Genomic DNA, 26,822 nt, shown 5'->3' with positions numbered 1-26,822 from the left:
GGTCAGTAAGGCAGGTGTGTGTCCAAAGAAGGGCAATGAGGCTGGAGCATAATGCTTCATGAGGAGTGGCTGGGGGTACTGGGATTGTTTAGCCTGGAGAAAAGGAAGATGAATGGCTGTTATGCCTACCCTGGGTCATCTCTGGCAGCTAGTTTGCATTCCTTTCTCCAGAATATCTCTGGAATGCTCAAAAGAGGGCATGACCCCAGACAGGGAAATCTTGCCAAATCTGGAACAGATAAAGACATAAATGAGTAGAGCTCAGCACAAATCAAAGGAATAGGATTTGCTGTTTAATTTTAATGCTAGCATTTTCCCCATAGGTTAAAAACATCATGCTGATTGTAAAGACAATACATTTCTAATGACTGAAATAATTTTTTTTTCTCTTAGTGTACAGGTCATTTATCTCCACTCCATTGGAATATACGCTTATATTCAAATTTTACATAATTATTAAAATGCGGATGTGTGCAATATAACTCGCTTATGACATTAATACTAGGTATTGTAAATTAGCAAAGCTTTCCTGCAGAGATCTTTCTCTCACCTATTATGTGTTCACAGGCAGCATCACAGCAAGCACGGTGGCACAAACAAATGACACAGGTGCTTTATAGATAAAATACATGCTACTACTGCAGGTGAATTGCTGTCTATTTTGCTCTAACAGAAACTCACATTGCTGGGATAATTAACCATTTCTATTGACTTCAGCTTTTTATTCAAAGCAGGTGTCCACCCTTACATACAGTAATCCTGCGAAAATTCTGCCAAGATTTTGTATGTCCAGATTCCCTCAGTGAGCTGCCACCTTCATGGTGGAATGCTGCAGAAAAGGAGGGGGAATGACCTGGGATGAGCTTCACATGACTGAAATGCCATTTAAATGCAAAGAGCTAGGATAACCCTCTCATTTTTCCCATGCCAGAATTTACAAACATCACTTAGCCTCAGGATTGGAGTTCTGGGTCTATCTCCTTCCATCTCTCTTGCTTCACTGTATCTTTATTGGAGCAAAATGTGTAGCTGCCCTTTGATTATTATCACCTCACTGGGACTTCATGCTCAGTCTCTCTGTTTTAAGCAACCACAACAAAAGTTAAAGGATTGTGTACAGAAGAAGGATAAGCCCAGAACACTGGAGTATGGTTTTTGTTTTGTTTTGTTTTCCTTTTAGTTTTTGGGGTGGTTTGTTTCTGGTTTTTTGGGGTTTTTTTTGTTTGTTTTATGTTTGTTGTTGTTTTTTTGTTTGTTTGTTTTTTTCTATGTAAGCTATTCCAAAATGTATAGCATTAGCATTCCAGTCTGATTTGACAGCAAAGTTTCCTTTACTTTAACAAGAAATGACTGTATAAAGCAGGGGTACATTAACAACTAATAAGCTTCTTGCAATAGAAGTTAAAATGGAGGCACAAGATGCAGATATTAACTCATATTATAAATTGCAAATAGACATAAAAAAAAAAAAGTTGCTAGTAACTCCTCTTCAGAAGTCATAGCTGACCTAACAGTCATAGTTGGATTGCTAAAATACAGCTCAAATTTGCTGCACTTAAACCCATCCTTTTTAGTTATTTAGATAATTAATTTCAAGATGTTTAATATATTTCTCCTCATGTTTTCCAAATGGGTGCTTTACTCTTTCTGTCTTTATTCTCCAAGTTGTACATATACATTTCTTAAATCTGATATACAAAATCTGCTTGATAAAAGCTCAGTTTGCAAGTAGAGAGAGAGAGGTGCAGCTTCACCTCGTGGATGTTGTGGTCATTTCACTCTTACTGGTTACAATTCTGTCTGAATGAGGCGTAGTGCTTTCTTCATGTTCTCTATTACTGAAAGAAAAAGAAATAAGAACTGTGAAAATGGATTAGAAGTACATTTGTACAATTAAAAAAAAAAAGCAACCTAGTTTGATTTAGTACATTATTCACACTGAAATTGATTTATTATCACACATTTTATTTCAGAGATCTGTATTTTGAAAATTATGTCATTGGTACTAAAACAGAAAGTAAGAAATTTCATTAATCAAAATGTTTAACTTAAGGGATTTGAAAAGAATCCTTTCAACTCCCTCATTTCTCAACAGCAAGCCTGGTAATCAGATGTGATGTGTGTATTTGTGGTGAGATACTGCATTGGTGTCAAATAAATGGCATAGAGTAAGAACTGGCTCAACCTGAAAAATCACATTCCTTTCTGAAATGTGGCTGTTAGGGGTAGGGACACAACCACCTGCGTTTCTTTACAGATTCCCTCCCACCAGTGACTATTTACATTGTACAGTCGGATACTTTTGAGCATAGTGACTTTCACCATTCTCCATAAAATTGCTCAGATCTTGATCCTGAGGGTTCTCACCCATGACCTTTCAATTTTTCTTGCTTGACTAGTCCCAATAAATTCAATGGGACAATGCGTGTGATTGTTTTGCCAGAACAAGTTAGACCATTATAATTTATTGCAAATTCTCTCACACGGTATTTATTCTTTACTTTGAGATCCTAATGGATTCTCCAGCACAAGTGGTCAGGATGGGGGGTATCTGGCTGCTTACAATGTGAAATGCAGTGTAACAGGGCAAAGGGGCACTTACGGAACATCATGTCCTGCGGTTCGTAAGTGTAAAGCCGGTTGGAGTATCTTCCCGTGATATCAGCTCTTACTGTGAGAGATGGGTCTGAAAAAGTATTTGGGTTAAACACTGCCTTCCATTCCCACAAGAGCTGAGGGTGATGTGGTGGCATTACTTTGGCAGCCCCGTTTCTGATTTCATCAACACAGCAATTATGAGGCCATTATGCTCTGCTCCAAACAACTGCAGTTTTCTTGGAAAAATCCTCACCAAAAGCTAATTTTTATATTACACAGCTGTTTTTAAATGCTAGGTTACAAGTGAATTTAATTTATATTTAAAGAAAAATATCCTGTTTTACAGGTTCTGAGTTTACATCAGAAGAGGTTAATCTGACCAGATGCACACATAGTGGAGGTCATGCCTATCTATGGCAATAAATAGCATGACTTACCTAGACCCTTCAGAATGAAAATCTTCTGATTCCTAATGTTCCCAGAGTGGGAACAAGTTGTGAACCTCTCTTCTCTCAGTTACCCTTCCAAGTTTTTTATTAATTTACTGATTGCTGTAACTACACTGCTCTCTGTCTGAGTGTGGGCTGAACTTTTAATGCCACCACAGAGCTAGCCACTCCAGGCTCCCTGAACAGCGAGCCAGAAGGAACAGACACTCTAGGGCATGATTAATTTGGCCATTCCAGGAGTCAGCTTTACAATGGAATAAATCCCTAGATGTCACTGGCTATTGATTTATTCTGTGGTAATGTCCACTTTATAGCCGTCTACATTCAGTCAGATATTTGACATTTTCAGTGAACTTTGTCATGTAACAGCACTAGCAAGCATCACCGAGAGCAAAAGCCCAGATATTAACAGACTTCTAAACATCTTGCTCTCAAGTCCAAATTAGTACCCTTCAGGACATATCTGTAACCAGAGGAAGTTTACAAGAGTCAAAGCATACAACTGAGGCAGAGAAATTTTCTTTTGGCAAAATGAATCATTTTGATGTCCCCACAGGATGACAGTGGCATAATTCAGGTATAACAACTTTGATGATACATAAATATTTTACATACCTACAAACATAATTCGAGGCACATATTGTCCATCAGGTGACAGGTTTTTATCTGTGGTTTCATGCTGGTATAAAAATTAAGGCTAGTTGTTAAAATGTTTCTGTAAATTTTGCTGAAATAACACCACCTATGAATAACCTGGTACTAGAAGACAAAACCAAAAAAGGTACTACTCGTGTGTGAATACACATGCACAAATGCCTCTACTTAAATAACTAAAATGTCAGATATATTATTGAAAACAACATGAAAAAACAGGACATAGAAAACACAGACCATGAAATGATACCAGTAAAATAGCCCCAAACCCTTCATACCATGAGATTCAGCATAATGAAGTTATTTTGGGCCATTTCCTGTATTTCTTCATTTTCTGCGAAAGCTTTCTTCAGTGCTAGAAAAGACAGGATCACTTTGAAATCCATCTCAAACGCTGCCCTTCCCTCTGTGCTTGGGACCACATTGGCCAGAGACTGGGCCATATTGTTCCTGTCTCTGCTGATTCACATTCCTGAGGAGACACTTAAGTCTCTATCACTGCTTTTGGGGGCTTTTTGGCCTATGGCACTACAGCCTCTGGCTATGAAAATGGAAGCTCTCTTCAGTTATTTATGAAGCCTGTTGTCTCAATGGATACCATGTCTTGGCTTGACAAAAGTGCATTATTCTCAGAAAATTCTTGTTAGTTCAATTTCAGCAGTCCTGTCCTTGCCTCCTTCTTCAGTTACCATTTCAGGAGGGCTAAACAATATTAAATTTGTTCAATGAGTCAGTAGCCAATTTGTGCCCTATAATTTAGACTGAGTGCTGCATTTGGAATAGCAATACAGCAGCAGTGAGAATTTTTTATGTTCTTTATTGCATAGTTTCATAATGGAGTTTTTGTAAATAATGGTAATAAATTTTTCAATTTTCAGCTACATTTTCATTTACCTCTTTCTCTGAATAATTTTCAGTAAGTGCAATGTAAATATATAGATAGGCTCAGTTTCTTATAAAAATATTCACAGGATTTTAACACACAAAAAATCAAAATTACCTTGGCAGTATTGACAGTCTTCCAAATGATGAATTACCATCAGTGGCTTGTTACTTTATTAATAATAATAAAAGATGTAGTTAAGTCATTTGACATGTATTCAGATGGGTGATTTTACAAGCAGACTGAAAAAGGCAAATTGTATTTAATCTTATGTTAACCCACAGTAAAACCATAAAGACATTCTATAAAATATTACAGAAATTTCTGAGCAAGGGAAAAGAGCATAAACACTTCATAAAGGAAGAAACAGAGAAACAGAATTTCTATGTCTAAATAGGCTGTCTGTAGTAAGAGATTCTAGAAGAAACAACAGACCCACCATAATTTCATTCCCAGACAGTAAATAATTAGACTAAGTAGGTATTTAATGTTGCTTAGGTGTGAATTTGCCCAGGATTAAGAAAATAAAAGTAATATGTATGAACTGTAATAAAATAGATTTTATAAGATTGAGTTTAACATCAAATACTTTCCATGAAAAGTTACTTGTGTTTTAAGCTTTCTTGAACATGTATATAGTATATTACCTCTTTTCTGTAAATAGTTTGACAAAGTGTTACAATTTTATATTTTGGATGTTAAAACACAAATTCTGTGCATTTTCTCCTACATTTTTTTAAACTATATTTACTGTTCAGCAGGTCAGTAACTAATGCTTAGTCTGCTTTCAATGTCAGGAGTTAATTTCTAACCATTTTCACATAGGGTAGATGAAATTGCTTTATGTTTTACAAATAATTTGCCTTCAATTTAATAATTTGCCTTCAATAGTTCATCACTATTGTGATCTACAATGACCTGTAAAAGATATTTAAATAGGTATTGTTATGAATTCTCAAATATATTTGTAGCTGAGTCTCAGAGAAGACTGAGTTTGGAACTTCTATTTCTATCAAGATAGTGAGAAAATATATCATCCCCATTTGGAGTTTTCCTTCCTAATTTTCCCTAAACTAAGACAAATGTATTCCAGCTAATAAAGTGTTGGGGGAAGCATCAAAGGCAGTAGATCATCATGCAAGAGTAAATGTAACAGATTTCAAGGAAGTGATCAGAAGTACATGATATTAAAACACAATAGATGTAGTTAAAAAATTATGGTATCTATTTATGACTGATAATTAAAATGACAACACCTCTTTTGTGGTAAAGAAATGACAGCATTACATTATTGGCCCATGATGTTACTTCAGAGTCATGAGTCCTACAAGTCTTTTTGTTTATAGACAGAGTCTGTTTTATTTAGCTGGGTGGCCTGCAGATCAGCTCTCATGGTGTTTCTTTGTTCTGTCTCATTATTGTATATTCCAGAAAGACAGAATAACAATTTTGTCTTCATACTAATTTTTAATCTCTTACCTTTTCTTTGCCTGATAAAGCCCTTCTTCATAAGTCTGTACCCACGTAATTTCATCTCCCCACCCTAGAAATAAAATAGAAGGACTAGCTTCTGGCCAGGCAAGAAACTCATAACAAATTCAGTTTTTTTATCTTTTTTCTTTACATCTATTAACTTCTGTATACAAATAAATTTGGAGTTTTTAGTCGAAGGTTCTCTAACATTGTGGATATGCTAATTTCACATCTCCTGATAGGTACACTAAAAGGTTAAAAAACCTCAACCATACAACCTAACCCCCCCAAAAATCACAGCTGGTTGCATACTCAGTTCAAGTCCTTTGATAGACTTGTTAGTTATCTTTCTAAATCCTCAGAGGTCCCTAAATCAGCCCCCAAGTCCTTTGTATTTTCATATTGTCTGCTCAGTATTTCATGTAGACCCTGGGACTTAAAGAGAAGCTGGCATATAATGAGAGAAAAATAAAATATGACAGCTCAAATAGGATCAGCTTTAATATGAATGTCATTGGAATAGTCTTGGAGTATAGAAATAACTCCAAAATCACTTCAATCCCTGAAGTTGCAAACCCTTCATTTAATTAAATAATCCAGTAAAGTAATGTCTGTTAAATAAAAATCTGTACTGAAACAAATCCTAACAAACATCAGCTGCATAGCTCATCCATAGCTGGGAATATGCAGACCCCAAAAATCATATTGTTGACTTGGTTTTGTGCCTTCAGGTCCCAAGGACGGCAACCCTTGCACAGCAGACCCCTGCATCCTAGGCAGTGTTGCTCCATTCATGAGAACTCTCATGGGAATTGTAGAACAATTTCTGGACCTGGACCAGGTTAAAGTTCTGTTTTGTCTGTGCTGTCTGGACAGTGCTTGGACCAGCCCAGATTTGCTGTTGGACTTCTCACAGGACAATTGCTTGTGATGCTCCTAGGTCTGCTTTCAGTACACAGGTCTGTCTGGCTGATGCTGACCAGTGCCTTCCTAGCCCTGGAATTGGCATCCCAATAGGCCTGAAGTCAGCATTAGAAAAGTTACATCTGTTTTCTGTGACTCCTTTGTAGTTAGCTTGCTTTTGGTTTTGTTTTTTTTCCAAAACCGACATAATATAAATGATTTGGTTATCTTTTTTTTTTGTCCATTTAGGCTTACTGGGAAAAAATAAATCCTGATCAAGGCAAACTGGGAAATAAATCCTGAATTGATAAGAACCTTTTCCCAGGGTTTCTGTTTATAAAAAATATTTTTAAATTTCTCTTAGGCTAGTCCAGGTGGTACATGATTTTGTCAAGTTGTCTCTGAGCAATTAGGCTCAAATGGAACCCCTGAGAGATGTGCAACTTTGCTAGGATAGGGAAAACTCAGAGGTGAGCTGTGGGATCTGCAGGCTTTGTACAGCCTGCAGAAGAGGTTAGGAAGGGAAATGGAGATTTTTTTATTTTTTTTTATTAGTCCCAAAAGGAGAAAAAAGATGGGGAAGGGAAAAAGAGCTTGCTAAGCTATTTTTCTGCTTGTATTTCTAAGGATTGATCAGATATAAATAAATTAAAACAGGATCTTAACCTCTAACATTATTTAACAATTTAACAAGTTGAAAATTTTGCACCACAGGGAAATGAATTGCACACAGTCATGCTTTGCACTGGACATCTGAAGAAAAGCAAAAAAAAAGTCATGCAGAAAACCCCACCAGTGGTTCAAACTGTTCTGTGTACAAAAATGAGTCTGTAGAAAATTTTTTCCATAGCAACTGATGTTATGATAGATTACAATAATAAAACATATTTCAAACAGTCTATGAAAGAATATTTTTTCACTGATAGTCCTACCTGCGCATCTTGATTTGAGAGACTCAGTTTAGGTTATTTGTTTCTGTTAGATCACTGTGAGTTATATAAATTTATGCAGGTTATATGAGGCCCTCAGTTGTATCCTTAAGAATAAACTGATGGAGTCAAATGATGTGAAATTAGAACATGTATTAATTAGAACATCACTTAACACTAAAGAACATACACCTCAGTAAGTATATATGTGCATTCTATGTATGTTTTATAAACATACATGTGTGTGCATATGTACAGATACACATTCTATACATGTTCATTGAAAATAAAAATATTTGCTGGTCTATATGGTGGGGTAAGGAGGTAACTACATTTAGTGAACTTACAATACCTCTTGATAGTGTCTGAGGTGCTCTTTTTTCCTTTTTAATTGCCATTGCAAGGTTGGAAGTGACTGCAATTAGCAGGAGGGACAAGGCCAAGGTAGAATGGAGCATTATTTCCCTTCCAATGCAAGGAAACTGGAAAACAAAAAACTTTAGAAGCTTTAGTCACATGGATTTGTCACATGGTTCAGAGTAGATCAATATGTTAATGGCATCTTAACAATCTGTACTTCAGAGACACTTTTGGTTATTTTTTGGACATGCTTGTCTTTGTGAGGAAAATGCAAACTAGAGGTGTTTAATTTTACTGTGCAATGCTACTTTCAGCAGTCAAAATTAGGCTGCAGGGTACTGTTCTCATGTGATTCTCATGAACAGTGTTGTGATATTTGATGACAACAATTTCAAGACACTGCTCCAGGCTTTTTAATTTCAGTGAAACATAACAGCATGGGATTTTTACTTCTTTTTATGCTGGAGTTTTTTTGTCAAAAGATGTCTTATAATATGCTACTTAATTAAGTAGAAAGATTGGCAAGTATTTGCTCTGAGAATAATATTCTTTAAATGTCAAATCCATCCAAAATGTTGAAATTGCAGTAATTTTTTAAGTCTCCATTAAAAATTTTCCCATTCTTCATCTTTTACATTGAATTTCAACACAACTCTTAGTGAATAAAACAATTCATCTGTGTTTCTGTCTGGTTCAGTAGTCTCTTCCTCACCAAGATCATTATAAGAAATTCAGTAACTACTGACCTTGATAAAAGTCAGAGAACAAAAGCAAGAGTTGAGAAAAAGCGTTACAAAGCCAAATTGCTTTTAATTGATAAGTCTACTTGCTGCCAGTACAATCACTTTTAGGCATTAAAGATCTGATATTCAGGTGGATATCAGATGGTTTCAACTGAGTTAAAAAATGTAATGCATGTAGGCCAGGAAAACATCCAGTCATCTTGCTGGAAATTCCACTTTTCAGAGGCTGAGCTTTAGGAGCTACCAGGATGCCTCACTGAGAAATTACTTCAACTTAAATAAAAAAACCCCAAACCAAATGAACAATAATTACAACGACCCTTCAAGATATATATTCTATATATCAATATTTATATTTTATATTATATATTTATTATAAATATATTAATATATAACAGCTCAACATATTATAATTATTATGAATTTTAAAACTAATTAATTTAATATAAAAATTAGATTATTACAATTTAATAATAAATAAATCAGTCACTGAATTAATTAATTTAATTAATGTTATAATAGTTAATTAACTTATTAAATAATATATTTTAATAATAACTTAATATAATTTAATATAATAATTAAATTATTACAATATAATACATTAAATTATATTTATATATTATATATCTATATATATATTTATAGTGATAAAGAAAATATCTACTTGTATTTATAATTTATATTAGTATCGTATTGCAACCCTGAGCACTTGCAAAAGAAAATGCTTCATACTTTTTAGGACCGAGAGGTATGAAAAGTACTATTTTAATAAATCTCTTCATATCACAGAATCACTGTTAGCAGTTAAATCTCTTGTGAACAGATTAAAACTCTATTTCTAATAACTGGCAATCTGAATTACAGAAATTCATCCTATTCAGGTGTCTGGAGAAAAAGTTGTACATTAAAATACGCAAGAGCTAGGAAAAAAAGGAATTGTCATTTTATAGTAAGAAATAGTCTTTCATGATGCATTCATAAAAAAATAAATCAAAGTGTTAATCTCTTTAAATCACATGTAAAACATCTGAAGCTTAATAATTTATTATTATTCCAGTGAAAATCAAGAGGGCTTTGGAAATGCAGCTGGAGGCAGTTTAAATTTAATATTCCGTATTTTTGATGCTACATGATCCAATGTTATTTAATTGATTCAGAGGAAAAAAGGACAGCCAACACCACATATATTGCCTTCAATTCCCTGCCAGAACAAACATTTGCTAGCTAATCTCTATGCATCTATCATTTTTCTTTTTGTATAACTAGCCTTGTAAAGCATTTGTGAACCAAACCTCATTGCTTTACTAAAGGAGAGTTAAGAATGAGAAATACATGCTCACCAGCAGCAACCAATTCTCCTGATTGAAGGTCCTTTTTCCGGAATTTGTTAGCTAAAAGTCAGTGATTTAAGCACAGAACACCTGAGCTGCCCAGGTCTGTGTGTAACAACAGCAGCACATTCACCTGGGAAAAAATCAGAGGAACCTTTGAGCTGAAAACCAAAATAATGTGTTTCCACCCTCCCCCTTCCTTTTCTGCCATGCCTCCAACTTTCTCTCTTGCAAGTTCCCATGCTTGTACACTGAATCCTTGCATTTCTCTTCATCTTGGCTTGTATCAGGTGTCTTGTATGAGGAATGGAAATAAATAGTGGCTGTGTGTGTCTGCTACTTCCCCCCTCAAACAGTTTGAGTCTGGCTTATGTCCAGTGAAAAAAGAAACCACTGATGAAAGCTGGAACTGGAGGTGCTTTTGTTCCCAGAGAATGGCAGAGTTCACTGGTGCTTGCAGATAGGAATGAACCTAATAGGAAGACACAAGGGTTACTTTGTGTAGAGAAGTGTAATTAACAAATAAAGCAAACTTTATTTTTTTTTTTTAGAGGGAAATTAAATCATTTATTTAAAAACTATGGTTTAAACTACCTGATTATTGCTCCTGGGAGTTGTAGTTTAAAAATATCTACTTTTTTGGACATGACGCTTGATATAATTTTACTGAACTTGATGAATACAAGTAAAGTCCTTTATTCATCACCTTTGCACAAAGAAGGAATGAACTGGATCACCTTTTTCCTCCTTGAATAGCTTTTGCAGGGGAATTAGAAGCAATCCTCTTTTGCTTCTTCTTCTCCCATGTATTTGTTTATATGGACTGTATGGTTACATTTCTTAGAAATACTGAATTTTTCCAAAGTTATGGAAGTAATTTTGAGATATTGTGTTCTTAAGCTCTGAGGTATTGTGTTTTTCATGGCATAGGTTTATTATTGTAAAGTGTAAAGGGGTAGACATTCAATCAAATAGACTGAAATTAGTGCTGAGCTACCTGCAAGTTCCCTTTAGCAGGATCATGTTCAGCAATTTGACTCTAGTTTTGAAGGTCAGAATTTCAGCCTTTGTCAATTTGCCAGATGGGTTGTCAGCCCTGGTCAAAAAGATGTTGTTAAGTTTTAATGCTGAAAGAAAATGACCGTGATAATTTATAAAACCAAGCTGGATGCCTTCAGTATTCCTATTCAGTGACTGTTTGCTAAGTGGATCTTACCAGCTGCCTGTCCTTGATTTCTTCTGCATCCTCACATGAACGGAGTGTGAAGCCAGAGCTCCATCCCAGGCACAATCTGTGCTGCCTGGCAGTCAAACCAGCGACCTGTGCAGCAGCAGTTACCAGCCAAATATTCAATCTCTGCAATGTACAGCACACACTTCTGCTCTCACTCATTGAACTGGTGTGTGCTCCCATTCACTGAGCTCGGCCAGCTTAGTCTCCAGGGTAATGGTGGTGGAAAGTCTTTCCATTTTTCTCCTCTGCTCTAAAGATTAGTTTTGGAGATACAACTATGGGTTTACTGTGCATACACTGTTATATCTAAGTCAAAATTAGAAAATGTAATAACTATCTAAAAGTAGGGCAGAATAAGGCAGCAATAAAGTCTGTGAAAAAGGCAGACTTCTAGAGAGAGAATGATGTTTCAGTATAACTGGCACTTGGAATCCCAAGCTGCTGCTTTTGTGTGAGTCATGCAGCAGCAGATCTAGGTAAGTATTCATATGTGTAGCCTATCTATGAAAAGTGAAACTGATTTTTAAATTTTGCTTTACAGAATGCTGCACTAATGAGGTTGCTGATGAAGTTCTTACTCTCTCCAACTCTGCCTTAGCTCCTGTGTGAGCAAGAGATGAGATCACAGCTCCTGTGACAGCTGCAATTCAGCATCATTCCTGCAACCTCTATTGGCAACTCTGCCAAAGACTTTTACATGTGATCAGTGTGCCTCTGCAAATCAATGCACAACTAATTAGGAGACCACAAAGAGAGGTCATTGTGTGGCCTGGAGGGGGAAGATGCACACCACAAATGCCTAAACAAATTTTTCACTAAACAATGAGAAAACTTCGCAGAATGCGTATTTTCATGGATGGGAGTTACTTCTGGTTCCTGACACAGGTATTTGGTGTGAACTGAGTCTGGACCTCAGTGCACATTCACACAGCACACAGTAACAGAGAAGAGAACTACTCTTAGGGTGCTGATCATTAGCTTTCACTGCCAAACAGTAAAAGGAATAAGTGGAAAAACCCTGCAAATATCCATTTGGCTTAGGTGTTGACTGACAGCCAAAAATCAATTTCTGGATAATTTCAATAAAGTAATTTAAGGAAATCTAGATATGACATGGTGGTTTGTTTCTGTCTGTCTGTCTTTCGAAACAGTCATAATTGTGGAAATAGTTCTTACTGGTATTACAAGCTGATTCACAGCAGATGTACTTTTCTCCCCACCCCCTCCCCTAAAAGCAGAGCTCTAGGTAATGCTCCAGTGAGCAAACTACTCCAGTGTTATCTGCATGCCAGTTGTTTGCTTTCACTTGACCATTGCACCTTTTAAGCTTTGTATTCCTATAAAGAAATTGTTATAGAAGATAAAGACAATAATATAACTGGAAAAGCATTTATTGAATTAGTTTCTACAGTGGTTTGTACTGGCTGCAAACAGTGTTCTTTGCTTCCCAGGCCAACGTCCATGTTTTCACTTCTATGTCTCCAACTTGTTCCAGTACTGTCACCTCCAACCCCTCCAAGGTTTTCTCTGCATTTTTTGGAAACAGGTCCCTCCATCCTTAAATTGCCCTGTGGTACAGCCCCTGGAAAACTTGGTTCCAGGCTTCATTGACACCTCTCTCTCTGCTGCTCTGCAGCTCTGTGCCTCCATGAGTCACTACTGTCTACTGGCTCCCACTTCTCAACAAGATTATTTTCCTGCCCTCTAGGCTTCTCGGATTTCCCAGAACTTTTTATAGATACAAAGCTTTGATGACTGTAGGGGGAAAAAAGTAATTTATTATTTTTCATGAATTTTGCTGAGATTTACGGAATAAATGTGTTTTGGTAAATAAAAGGAAACCAGCACTAGATGTTGTTGGCTCCTTCCTTCACTCCAAAAGTACAAACTGTGCTGGGCTGTTTATTTAATGCTGTGAGAGCCCTGGCAGGCAGGGCTTGCCCTTCTACCAGCAGATCTTTCTCTCACAGTGTGGTTCTAACCATGCCAGAGGATGCCTGGGAAGCCACTCTGGCCTCCCAAGCTGCTGGCACACCCCAGGGCACACACTGCCAGCCCAGAAGAGGGGTACGGCACACACCGTGCCCCTGGGTCTTCCACAAGGCTTTGCTGGACCTGGGCTGGCATGAGGACCTGCAGAAGGTCCCTGTCCTGCTCCGTTCCAGCTCCTTCTTGCTACGTTCTGGGCAGCTCTGGGCTGCTGTGCCTGACCATCTCAGGCATGGCAGGGAACAGGAGGGGCAGCACTGCTGGGCACAGGCATCCCTGTGCTGTGTTGGGGCACAAACACCGACAGCTCCGCACTGGCCCCTCTCACACAGTGAATTAACAGCCACACACACATCAGGGAACCACGCTGGACCGGTGGTAGCTGAGCTTTCTGGTCAGGGACACATTTCTCTATTTTCAATATTGCTCCTTCATCAGCTGTGAACAAACACTGTCCTCAAAGTGTATGCCACTTTACAGAGCTTAAAACCTATACAAAAATTGTGTTTGAAGACTACCTGAATAGACTATGATATCTTTAGAAATAATAAACTAAGAAGCCTTATTGAAATAATGAGTTGAGAAAATATCTAGAATTTATTTTGCTGTGAAAGTTACAATTTTTATTTTTATTTTTTTTTTTTATACTCACCCTGTCTTGTGGAGGTGTATTTCCAAAAGCTGTTTAAATGGAATTAAAAGAGTTCCTCCATAACTCTTTGAGGAACCCAAAGTAATTTGCTATCTGACCTGACTTTATTTGAGTTTCTGGATGTGATGTGGTGCTTGGATTCAGTAAATGACATACTGAAGGAAATGATATGTAAGTATGACTGTAGTTGAAGGACTTGGGTGGGATTTCTCTAGTGTAAATAGGATCTTTTAATATTTATAGGTATGCAATCCATTTAAGTTTATCCATGTGGTCCACATGACAAAAATTTGATCATTACCAGTGCCTCTAGTTGGCAGTGTTGCATTACTAATAGCAAATGGACAAATCTTTCTACTTCAACTTTGCTGTATTCCAGTGATAAATTCAGAATACAGATAATTCAAATATAAAAACGTCTGCACATAAAAAAATTCACAAAGTTTGAAAAAAACAATTAAAAATCAATTTTGAAAAAATCAGAATGCTTTTATTTATTATTATTTGTTTAATATATGTGCTCATAAAGTAATTTGAGAGGTGACAGGGGTTGAAACCCAGACCAGATTTTAAGGAAGAGAGCCAGGAAATTCAGCATGTGTTTTGGAAGAGATTGAGAGCTCAGAAATATTCAATGAAACTTTCTGACTGCCACAAGAAATGAAAAGCGGCTGCATTTCCCTGCAGTCAGAGTGTCCCAATAAAGACTTCACAAGCAAGAATGCTCTCCAGAAACACATTGGACTACTTTGCTGCAGCTGTGAGAGTGAGTCAACCAGGCCTCTGTTGAAAGAAATCCTCTTGCTGCAATGTTCTTGCAATGTTTTCCTGCAGTGACATCACTATATCTGCTTTAAAATGTAATGCCATCTAAAAAGCAAAGATACTATGTGCTGCAAAATGAATGCCTACAGGATCTTTCAGCATTTCAGCTTTCTGTGCAGGTATTCCTCTTACCATATCAAGGGATTTATTCCAGGACTCACTTCCTTGAAGGACTGACGCAAGAGGGCATGAGAGCAACTCAGTATCTCTCAGCTTTTGTCTCCCATTATACTCTCTGTTCTTTGGCCAAACCTTGATCCTGCAAGTTTCTGAGTCCTTGGTCCCATTCCAGCACAGCAGTCGATACATATTGAACTTTAGGCACATTAGCAACCCCACTGATGTCCATAGGGCCACTCATGTGCTTAAAGTTAGGCGTGTTCTTGAGTGTCTCTGCTGGATCAGAGTGTATGGGACTGAGGTCTCTGGCAAGTGTCCAGGCAGACTTCTCCTGAAGCCTCCAGACAAGCCTCTCCTCTGATGTGGAGCTGTCATGGTGCAGTAATGTTTATCTCCAGCAGCCGCTTGCTAAAAATGGGCTCTGGTAGATCATTCCTCCCTGACTGAGCAGACCATGCTGCTTTAGCCATAGAAAGGCTTCAGCTTTGGCCATCCCAATGCAGAACTGCTCACCTGAGCAGCTTGTACAGCCGCAGCCTGAGGTGCCTGCATTAACCCCTTTGGTGGTGCTCAGCCTTTCCCCTAAAGCTGAGCCCATTCACTGCAATCCAGACAGATATTTTTTATATTCAGTGTTATATATTTATTTTTATATTTCTTTTTATATTTATTAATATATTTAGTGTATTCAGAAAACTTGAATAATAATATTTATAAAACCCAAAGCAAACAAAAACTTTATGGCTTGCTATGGCCTCCTGATTCTACAATTCTTGTCTCAGAAGCACGATGAAATTAGCATTACCTAACTGAAAACAATTTCACTTTGAGTGGCAAAGGTGGAGATGGCAACCATGTAAAAATACATGGGAGTGTCTTGAAGTGCTGACAGGTATCCCAGGTCTTGTTTCTCTTTTTTTTTCCATGGGCATTAAAAACTGGTAATTATCACAGTATGGCTTCCACTGAGTAACAGTTTGCTTTTACTGTGAAATATATTTTTAGCCTGGCCGAGCATAACCTTTTGCTATTTTTTTGTTACATTTATGGCTCACATAATTGATGCAGAAAAAATTTTAGCTTCAGATCATCTTCTAGCTACAGTATTTTCTTGCTGTTGCTTTTTTAAAGCCAAGGAATAATAGAAGACAGACAGAAACATAGGACTGAGTCATCAAGTGCTGCCCTCCACTCCTGGAGGCAGCCACATCATAATATCCTGCTTATATATGCCTTGAAATGACTTAGGAATTTTGCTGTTCTTCTTTCTCAAGCCTGCTTTTGAAACTCATTCCTTTGGAGAAACTCTGATTTAACTAGCCGGAGCTTACATTGGCAGCTTCTGATCAAGACTTACTTTGCCTGCATTGCCCCAAAAGCTGCTTCTCTCTGTCACTCTTGCTCTCAAGTATATCTTCAGGGAAATCATATCTCAGCTTAATCTCTTTTCTTTTGGATGGAACCAAGCGAGGATTTTGAGTTTCTTCATTTACCGTGTCTAGTTGCCCTTTTCTGCACCTATTCTAGCAGGAGGTCAGAATTCCTGAACAGAGGTGTACCATTATGTTACAGATATGGTCCTATGTGGGACTGTGCCACTGCTGTCTCTCTGAAAATATGTTGTCTTACTTCTCCTTGAGTCACATTTGCCTCTCTTACAAACTTTTTATATACTAGCTACTAATGATCGATCTTAATGTGATCTATCCTACGACCAGTGATCATTACACTCACATCTTTTTTCTTCCAGAGTTTTTTCCAATTTTAAGGCTCAAATTTTGGGCAGAAATATCTGCCACTATCCTCTGTGAAAAGAATTTTCTGTATGAGTACCTTTTCTCTCTGATACAGTCTTTACAAGATGTGGATAAGCTGGCCTTGAGGCCAGTGGGGAAAACTGGAATATCTTGTATTTTTCCTCTACAGGAGTATTCACTCAGGCTATCCCTAGCCTAAGGTGGTTGGTCTCCCTAAAGCCACTACTTTAGGCAATGGAGAGGAAGAGATGACTGCAAACATATGGATTAAGTCTAGTCTAAGTTACCATCTGGAGAAGCCAGATGGGATCCGGATGGGAGGTACCAGATAAAGACACCCTAAGAGGTTGGCTCCCATCAGCTGATGTTAGTCTCTTTAGATATCTTTCCAGTCACATCTTTGGAAGATCTTGTTATATCTGCATTCTTCTTTAGCACGTACATCAAAATAAATAATGTTAGATCTCAAAAGTGCCCCAAACCCAAAACCTGCTTAACATATTTTAAGCCCAAGGATCTAGATATCTGAAACACAAAATTCTGTGTTGCCAATACTGAAGCTAACCTTAGTGAATCCATTATATGCCCTAGCCATCACCACACACCTGTTTAACTGATATCCTCCTGATGATCATTTCCAAGGCCTGCATAATAGCTATCAGCTGACTACATTCCCACACATTACATATGCTTTTTTTTCAGAATAAAGGATAACCTTTTACTTGAATTAGTGAGGTGTCTCAGTAGACTAGTGTAACCTGACAGTCCTTTGTTATTTATGATGGTGATGCTGCACAAAGGATGATGTTAGAGATACTAGTGACTTAATATTTTTCCCTTGATTGAACGAAAAATATATTATTGTTGCACGTACATGTAAAATATTGTAACTGGTATTTGGCTGAAAGAATTTGGTGCAATGTGTCAGGAAGTGTGGTTTGTGGTGTGGTGTGGGTTGCAACAACCCTGGGGTTCTGCTCAGCTTCTACCACCTTGCATTTCCACGATAAAAGGAAAACTAGTGAACTTTTGGAAACCTGTTGAAAAGAATGTCTGTTGTTTCTCACAAGAGCACAAACTAGAACTAAGGCTGAGCAAGGTCTGCAGTGTAGTGGTACTGCAGAGGTAATGGGCAGAGCCCACCATCAGTGGGACCTGGACTGTGTGAGGGAATGCTAGCGGCTTACAAATACTTTCCCCTTCTCTTGCATGTAGATTTAATTCTAGTTTAGCTTGCCAGTAGCCATAAATTCCACGAGAGTGCTATATGGATGCCACAGCACAACTGACCATGCTTTTTTATTCCAGGTGAGATGAGAACCCCTGTTCCAATATGAGCATGATGCAAATGTCATGGGGATTTTCCCTGTGGCAAACGCACTGTCATTAGGTTCCTTCTAATAAAGAAGTCTAAAATAGGTTTGTAGAGATCTCATGATTCTGTATTTCCACTGATAATGAGGCACTTGATGGAGGTTGACCAGCTCAGACGTGGGAGTGTGCACTGTGGACATCTGTACTGAAGCTGTGCAGGGAAATCTATCCCATATGTTTCTGTTGTGGAGGGCAGAGGGAGAGCAGGGTGGAGGAGCCTCTGAAGCAACCAGCTACCAGGATGAACCTATCCTCAAGAACAGCAAGCTGACCCTGGGATCCTACTGAAGGGAGCTCTCTTAGATTGACAATATCCACCAAACTAAAAAGGAAGCAAAGGCAACAGTCATGACAGCAACAGCAAAAATCAGCTAGTGCCTGTACTACACCAAACATGTTTCACAGGGATAACATTAACTACAGTTCTGAGATTGCATTTGGTAACAGGATGATGCTCTAAAACTTAACAGTTTCTTGCCTGTTTATCTTCCTCTCATCTTTATAAAACTCTCTTTTTGGCTGTGAGGTCATGGTATTTTGACTTTTTCCAAGGCAGGCTTTTTAAAACGGACAAATCGATGTTTTCTTCAATTATTTAAAGAAAAACGTGTTTCCTGTTTCCTAACTTATTCAAAATTTGTTAGTGGTGTTTAAATACAGGAACATCCAATTTGGAAATGGCCTTGGGATGTCTTTAGTCCAATCTCCTGCTTAGGGCAGATTTAACACTGAATTCAGACCACATTGTTCAGGACTTTGTCCAGTTGGGTCTTGAAAACTCTCCAGGAAAGGGTTTCCATTACTTCTCTCAGTAACCTAATTAAATGTTTAATTATCTTCAGAGATTCTTTTTCTTTTGTCCTTGAATCAAGATAGGTCCTTCCCTGTTCCAGTTTACATTTTCTTCCCACAATTAAAATCTTGCCTGCTTCTTCCAACCACTCAACAATTTCTGTTAGGTCCTTCCTAATACATCTCTTACCCAGGCTAATCAAGCCCAAATCCTCTTGGTTTTCCTTATGGATCAGCTGCTCCAGCTCCTGACTCTCAGCAGAATCTTTCTAGATACACGTGACAAGGTTTATCTTCATCTTTCATGTAGCTGGTGGTGCAAAAGTGGATTCAGATTTACATATGTTGTCTAATAAATGCCATGCAAAGGAAATAACCAGTAGCAGGATTCTTATTAATTCAGTCCAGGATGCTGTTGGCCTCTTCTCCTGCCAGGGCACACTGCTGGCTCATGCAGAGCATATTGCCAAGCAAGACCCATCTTTTTCATCAGAGCTGCTTTAAAGCTGCTCAGCCTCTGGACTACCCCACTGCAGTGTGTTAGCTCATCCCAGGTCCAGCAGTTTGCATTTTTTTGTTTTCGAATTTCATGAAACTCCAGAAATATAACCACATTAAATTAGACTCAGAACAAAGCATATCTAGTTTCTCACCCCACTCAAACAACCAGCAGAAACTCTCAGAGTGGAAAAGCAGAAATGGTTAGAATAGAAAACCACAGAATAAAACTATGCAATTAAAACCAGGCAGGGACCTAGAGGCAATCTCTCAGTTTGATTTAGTAGTTCACAATTAAAGATTCAAACCTCAAGCTGGCAACATTACATCCGCAAACATTCTCTTTTCACAACCATGCCCTAAAGGTATGAAAAGTTCTTGGGTATGAGATGAACCAAGCTGTTTTTCTGTTCTGTCCATGGCATAATCTGTAGGCAACTCTTAAAATGACCTGTGATATTCTCATGTGTCACATATGGAAAATGAATTGGTGAATTAATAAATAAATCACTATCTCACTGTATATATATATATATCTCAGAATTTATCCCAGAGGTGAATCTCAAAAGCATTTTTAACACGACAAAGAATAGAATAACCTGGAAAAAATCACCTCAGCAGGCATAATTGAAACTAGTAAACTAAGTATACTGAGAGAAATGCCGTTGCAAATGTATAAATGTAGGTGCTATAAAGAAACAAAAGGAATTTTATGTAGAATTAGTCATCTCAGACTACCCCAAGTACCCAGCTGGCCTGTTTTTGCAGCTATACTTGTCTCCCATGGCATTTTTTTCATCCCATTCACTACTGTTTGGTTCTACATTTTGCTTTTTATGAAAATACTGCACAAAGTGTCTTTGGTGAGCTTTGTGTTTGAATTTTATTTATTTATCTGTGAAATGGGGACAATAATGTAACTTGATCTATTTCTTAATCATTACACACAACAATTAATGAGTATTTTCAAAATTACTGAGAAATTACATGAAGGAAAAATAAACAGGGGAACATTTGGACAAAGCTATTGCATGAGGTAAACAGCAGAAGAAATAGTAGAAGGTCTTGAAAAGAAAAAAGACATCAAATACCCCAGCCAAATTTCAGACTGCTTCACTTTTGGGGTGCCAATACACTGCTGATAAACTGATTGTCACAGAGACCCCTAAATAATTCAGAAAACAAACTCACAGTATCTAAATACAGTGTTGAAATAACACAACTGCTCTATGGCGAGCAGCTGAGGGAGCCAGGGCTGCTTAGCCTGGAGGAAAAGATGCTCAGGGAGACCATATTGCTTCCTACACTACCAGAAAGGAGGCTGTAGCCAGGTGGGGGTCATTCTCTTCTCCCAGGTGACCAGTGACAGGACGAGAGGATACAGCCTCAAGTTGCACCAGGGCCAGTATAGGCTAGATATGAGAAAAAAATTCTTCACAGAAAAAGTGGTTCAGCACTGGAATGGGCTGCCCAGGAATGTGGTTGAGTCACTATCCCTGGAGGTACTTAAAAAAAGACTTGATGAGGCACTCAGTGCCATGGTTTAGCTGGTAAGGTGATATTAGGTCACAGGCTGGACTCAAAAGATCTCAAAGATCTTTTACAACCTGGTTTATACTGTGATTCTGTAATGTCTCTATTCAGGAGGCATGAATAATATTTCCTCCCCAGGCACAGTAATTAATTCTAAAAATGATGGTTTAGCTTAACTTGACTCAGGTTATTCAAGCCATCTCTCCAGGCCTATCCAAAATGCACACAGGAGAAGTCTGGAATGCAAAAAGGTTCCAAGTGTTCTTTATGCTTTCCCAGCTGTCACATTATTTTATGCACAACACTTCCAACTCTGAAATGCCTGCAATACCACAACACCAAAACACAGCACCAGCTTCCTGTTCCCCAGTCTCTACCCATGTCCTCTTTCTTTCAGTATGAGTTTCATCCTGCACCAGAGAGGTCACCTGTGCTGTGGAGGAGGCCCTGAGGTGGTGATTGATGAAGTACATGTAGTACTGGCATGTTCACCATCACATGACACCGTAGGAATAACCCAGGCCAGGAGAAGCGGGTGGGTTGAGGGAAGCACGGGTGGTGCAGTCAATTGCACAACAGGCGAAGATCAGGCTCTCCATTTCCTTTGTGTCAGGACCAGAAGAGAGAATATTTTCTTTTCTTTTATTATTATTTTTCTTTTATTTTCTTTTATTTTTTATTTATTCTCAATCTGAAAGGATTACTTCATAGACCAATATCTTTTATAGCTGTGAACGTAGACACGTAAACCCCTTCCGTGATAATTATCACTGAAGAAAGGTATCAACCTCCTCTGCTTACTGTTCTTATATAATTTGCATCAGTGAAGAAATGATTGAGAAAGTCACTTTCAAAATTAATTTTATTCCTGCATCTTCTCTATGAAGATCTTAAAAATGAACATCTTGATAATGCTTCATCTTTTCTACACTAAAAGTAAAGCTCTAAGGTAGGTTACTTGTGACCAACTTTTATGAATTAAAAAAAGCAAACCAAAAATGTAGATTTCTTGTAATCCCTTATTTCATTCACTTACCTAATTTATTTAATGGTCTTTTATCATATTTACCATTTGCTTTGCATGCTTCTTATCCCTGACATCTGGAAATACTTCTTCAGTCTCTGTCCTTGTGACTTTGGTACTTTGCTTTCCAAGGAATTTATTAAATCTTTCAATATTCAATGTCACATTTTACCAACTAATCAATATTTTCTAGTTTCTGTGGGCATATCTTCTGTTGTGTAATATTGGCTTAAAAAATTTCCCCCATGTTTGTCCGAGCTATCCCTTCTGTGACTCTGTGGTGATATTTTTTGGTTATTCTCATGATGAGCCTCAGGAATTGTATTTTCCATTACTTTTGAAAGATCACTTTCATAAATAATTTTGGAGATACCCATTTATATGTTATGGTGTCACAGTATTTTTGGTGTGTTCATGCCCCTGGGAAATGCATTGTAATACATTAATAATATGTGTGTCATGATGATAACATCTATCAGTTCTAGTTATAATTTTGTTTCACACTCAGTGTTATGACCATCAGAGCTTTCGTTGAACAGTTCTGACACAGAGATGTAAACTGCATGGGAGTTTTTATGGCACATTACCTTGTAGTTCAGTTTCAGGGAAACTCCTGGAAAGCTGAAAAAACCAGCAGTAATATTTTCATTATTACTGTTTATTATAATAGATGAAATGTAATTGTAGATTTCCATGTGAAATGTTTAATTAATTGAATTTGTCCCTCATCATGAGAAAACTTCATCCTGAATCATTGCTTTGTGAGCAATGGCTGTGATAAAAACAATTGTCTAAATACAAGCTGCATAAAAAGGTGTGTTTCTAGTATACAATGCAGGTAAGGAACAGTATTAGAAGACAAAGAAAAGAAATCTCTTGAATTAATGAGATGGAGATTAACTGGCAAAGTATTTTTCAGAAATCTCTAGAAAAGAGTGCTGCCTGGAAGTTCTGTGTGCAGTCAGTTTTGCCTCACCCCAGAGAGAAGTACAGTTTCTACTACAAAAATTTAACTTGTTTGAAGTTTTTTATAGCTAGCTTTGCTTCATTCTTCGTTGGTTCAGAGAGCAGGATGTGCAAGAGAAGTCTGAAAAACCACTACCTGTATCAACCAAACTGCATTTACCACAAGGTAACCTAGTTTTGTTTTTTTTAGTGACAAATCAAGTATAGGTATGTCTAAAAATGTCTACACAGGCTTAATTTTTCAGAACTATGGCAGTATTGTGAGGCAAAAAGCAGAATTTTTGATAGCTCTAGAAAAATTCTTATTACAAGAGAAGGACTATTACTTTAATTTTTAATAAAAAGGATTTAAAGTTTGATAGCTCTAGAAAAATTCTTATTACAAGAGAAGGACTATTACTTTAATTTTTAATAAAAAGGATTTAAAGTTTGAGTTGATTTGTTAATGCCATTGTTTAGCATCAGTTCTCCCACATCCTCTCACAGGTGGAGATCCCAGATACTGCTGTTGGTTTAGGTCACTGCATGAACCAATGAGCAATTTTAAGGGAACCTGCGGAAGGAGGTCTGCACCTGCTCCTGTGGGGCAGATTTCAGCTTCACAGAAACACCTGATATTTAGGCAGGGTGAGAAAGAGACAATGAAGAGTTCTGCTTGTGGGATTATTTGGTTGATGTGAAGTCCACAGTGGATCTACAGAGAATATACGTTTGACTAAGCAGGAGAGCCTTTGTTCACAGATTCCCTCAGTTCTGTTAGAGACTATAGGCAGGAAAAGGAGCCTTCCTTCCTTTGTAGCCACCTCACCAGCAAGCTCTGCAGTCAGGCTGTGTTATCCCAGTTTTTCAGGAGGTTATTTCAATTAATGAGCTAACAGAGATTAAGTAATACGAATCCATGTCTACCTGGCAGGTTTGGTTTATATGGTGTGCCTCAGCAAGATTTCTCAGCTCTACCACACTGGTGTCTCAGGTTTCTAATGTGATGCATGCCTTCCAGCCCCTTCTGACTCCAAGAATGAGCTTTTTAGATTGAAAGGGAAGAAACTGAAAAAGTAAAACTACATGTTTTAACATCTACATCTACAAACATACATCTACAAGGCCTGCTGCTTACATTTTCTTTAAGTTCTTGGCTAAATCACAGAAAGCAACAACCTCAGCCTAAATTCTTCTTTGTACTTGAGACTTCACTGAATTTAGAAGGCACTGCCTTTGGCCATGAAGAAATCACATCTATTAATCCTCCCTTGTCTCTGCTGGGAACATTGGCATAGTGTAACTGCAGATCCATGGAGCTCTAGCCAAAGTGATACATATCAAATGAAAATAAACTATCCAGTACAGGGATGTCCTTACGAAGATTTCCATCCTCCCATTGGTAGCCTGTATATCTGAAGTATTTCTCACAATGAAATGCTCTTTTATAGGCAGTCTGGTTTTCCTTGCCTTCTGAGGCTTTACATGTACAAAAAATTTCAATAATCGTGAAGTTTGCCTCTCGACGAGTAATGTGACCCAAGCAGCTGCCCTTTAAGTATGAAGTTGTGATTGAAAAGGCATCTTCTTGAAACAAGTAATTGAAACTATATGGCCTCATTCTTGACATTTATAGTAGCATACTGGATCTTTATAGGAAACATGAAGGGATGACAGGAAACATTTTCACATGTGGTCATGGAACTCTGAAGGCATTTAGAGAAAAAGAGTTCATAGAGTTCTCGCATATGGAAAACAAACATTTTTTCACATACTTCTCTACGCGCAGAAAGTATAATCATCCTGCGTCTTAAAAAAGACATGTGGCAGTATTCAGAAAACATAACACTATGGTGCTGAATAAACGTAGAAATTTCTAGTGTATACTGGGATGTTACCTGTACAACCCATTCAGTCTCAAGATCTGTGTCCTAAGCTCAGAAACTTAATTTACCTTGAAAAGTTACAGAGACCTTGTGCCAGTCAGTAATTCCAAGTCAGTTTGGATGGAGAGCTGTTTCCCCTCACATGAAAGAAAGGATTGTTAGAGGAGTGCAAAAAAAAGGATAAAGATGGAGGGAGTAAGACATAAAAGATGAAAGATGCAAGAGGTCCAGACAGTTCATTATTAAAAGGAAGAATGCCACTGTATAATTTGTTTACGATGTATAACAACACAGGGTAGAGTGAGTTTTGTTTTGTGACAGAGTTATTTGAGCTTCTGTGTGCACCTTGTCTACATAATGCTATGGGCTTGTGCAGTGGGAACAGAACAGTTTATGCAGGTCATAGCTTCATAAAGGGACAGTGCAGCTGGCATTAACTACAGTCACTTCTGACATTCCAAAGTGATTGCCAGCTAGCCAGTTCTAACTGGGTTTATTGTGGTCAAGGTGTGAGGCTTTAACTCCTGTCTTACATACTACTCAGCTAAGTGAATTTATAAACACAACTCAGAGATTCTGAGTGTGATAAAAATGTTGAGGATCTATCTGCCTGTCCTGCTTTCTGTGGGTATAATGTCTTCAGACGCTGCAGATCACCAGAGCTTCCCAACTCTCAGCTCTGTTCATGAACCCTGTCATTAAATGGAAATCTCAGCAAATGTGTTTGGCCAATATGCATCAGTAGTTGGCAAAACAAATAGGATGCTTGAATGTAGTAATTTATAGCTATGGAATAACAGAGAAAGTGTTATGGACTCAAATAACATGAATTCATGTGCTGACATGCAGTTAATCTCTTCTCAAGGCTTGAAGACATTGCTAATTAAAGCATATTTGGAGGGGAGGGAAAAAAAAGAAAGACACTATTACTCCAGATCTTAGTAATGCTAAACACAAGGCTGAAGGCTGTTCTTTAGGGGATGGCCAGATAGTGTGAAATACATGCGACTCTTTAGAAGAGTTGAAAGAAAAGAAGTGAAAACTAATGACGTTAATGCATTTTTTGAGATGACTTTGTGATTTAGTTTACATCTCATTAACCTTTTGTGGCTGGCAGACTGAGAAGAGATTTGTGTATGAAACATCTTGAGTAAAGGAACTCATGTTTTAGCTGCAGCTTTGAGACAGCCATGCAGTGCGACTGTGAGCCAGTACCAACAGAAAAATGCTCAGTTGTGGTGGGTTGACCATGGCCAGCAGCCAGACACCCTCCCACTCACTGCTGCTCACTCACTTCCTCTTCTCAACAATACAGGGGGAGAAAACAGAATTAAAAAACTTGTTAGTTGAGATAAAGATAGGTATTCCACTTCCAACTAACATCCAGCTAACACCCTGAGCAAAATAGGTCTTACTTGGAAAAAATTATATGTATTTCCAAAAAGAATGTATTTATATAATAAAGAGCAAAAACAAAAAATAAAGCAGTATTTTCCCCCCTACTTTCCCATTTTTCCCAGACTTACTTGACTCCTTAATTTCTACCTCCTATACCTTCTCTTCTCCCCAAGCAGTGCAGGAAGGATGTGTCGTGGTTTTAAACCAATAACTAAGAAAATTACTTATTTCTTGCTGTGAGATATGGATTAGAACAAGAGCAAAACAGGCATAAAACTTAAAAGGGAAAAAAAAGAAAGTTTATTGACAAACTACAATAAGAACACCAGAATAAACTTCCAGAAAAACCTTTTCATCCCCTGTCTACCCACTATTCCCTTGTTCACATGACAAAAGAGACAAAACCTTTGGAACTTTGATGGTTAAAACAGTCCCAATTCTTGCTACAGTCTTTTCACCAGTCTTTACA

The 26,822-nt window shown here is 37.7% G+C and overlaps 1 protein-coding gene across 1 annotated transcript; it reads right to left on the bottom strand.

Annotated features, from left to right (window-relative positions):
• Window positions 1-1,703: 1,703 nt before the first annotated feature.
• AGR3 (anterior gradient 3, protein disulphide isomerase family member) lies at window positions 1,704-10,385 on the bottom strand. The gene is made up of 8 exons (XM_005518853.2): window positions 10,336-10,385; window positions 8,242-8,371; window positions 6,064-6,127; window positions 4,702-4,754; window positions 3,980-4,056; window positions 3,663-3,726; window positions 2,603-2,686; window positions 1,704-1,838 (listed from the first exon to the last, which is right to left on the bottom strand). The coding sequence occupies exons 2-8, from the start codon at window positions 8,345-8,347 to the stop codon at window positions 1,789-1,791; spliced, it is 498 nt and encodes a 165-aa protein (XP_005518910.1). The 5' UTR covers window positions 8,348-8,371; window positions 10,336-10,385; the 3' UTR covers window positions 1,704-1,788.
• Between the last annotated feature and the right edge of the window lie 16,437 nt (window positions 10,386-26,822).

The sequence above is a fragment of the Pseudopodoces humilis genome, chromosome 1 (assembly GCF_049639895.1).
Source record: "Pseudopodoces humilis isolate 2021_Gansu_Grassland_sample_001 chromosome 1, ASM4963989v1, whole genome shotgun sequence".
NCBI lineage: Eukaryota > Metazoa > Chordata > Aves > Passeriformes > Paridae > Pseudopodoces > Pseudopodoces humilis.
Note: the sequence above shows the minus strand (reverse complement) of the source record. Positions and strands in the feature narration are given on the sequence as shown.

Coding starts and splice junctions, on each gene's coding strand:
- AGR3 (XM_005518853.2), bottom strand. CDS start 8,347: ATGCTCCATTCTACCTTGGCCTTGTCCCTCCTGCTAATTGCAGTCACT. Junction 3,727..3,979: donor TCATTATGCTGAATCTCATG/GTATGAAGGGTT, acceptor TTTTTATACCAG/CATGAAACCACAGATAAAAA. Junction 1,839..2,602: donor ACCGCAGGACATGATGTTCC/GTAAGTGCCCCT, acceptor TTTTTCTTTCAG/TAATAGAGAACATGAAGAAA.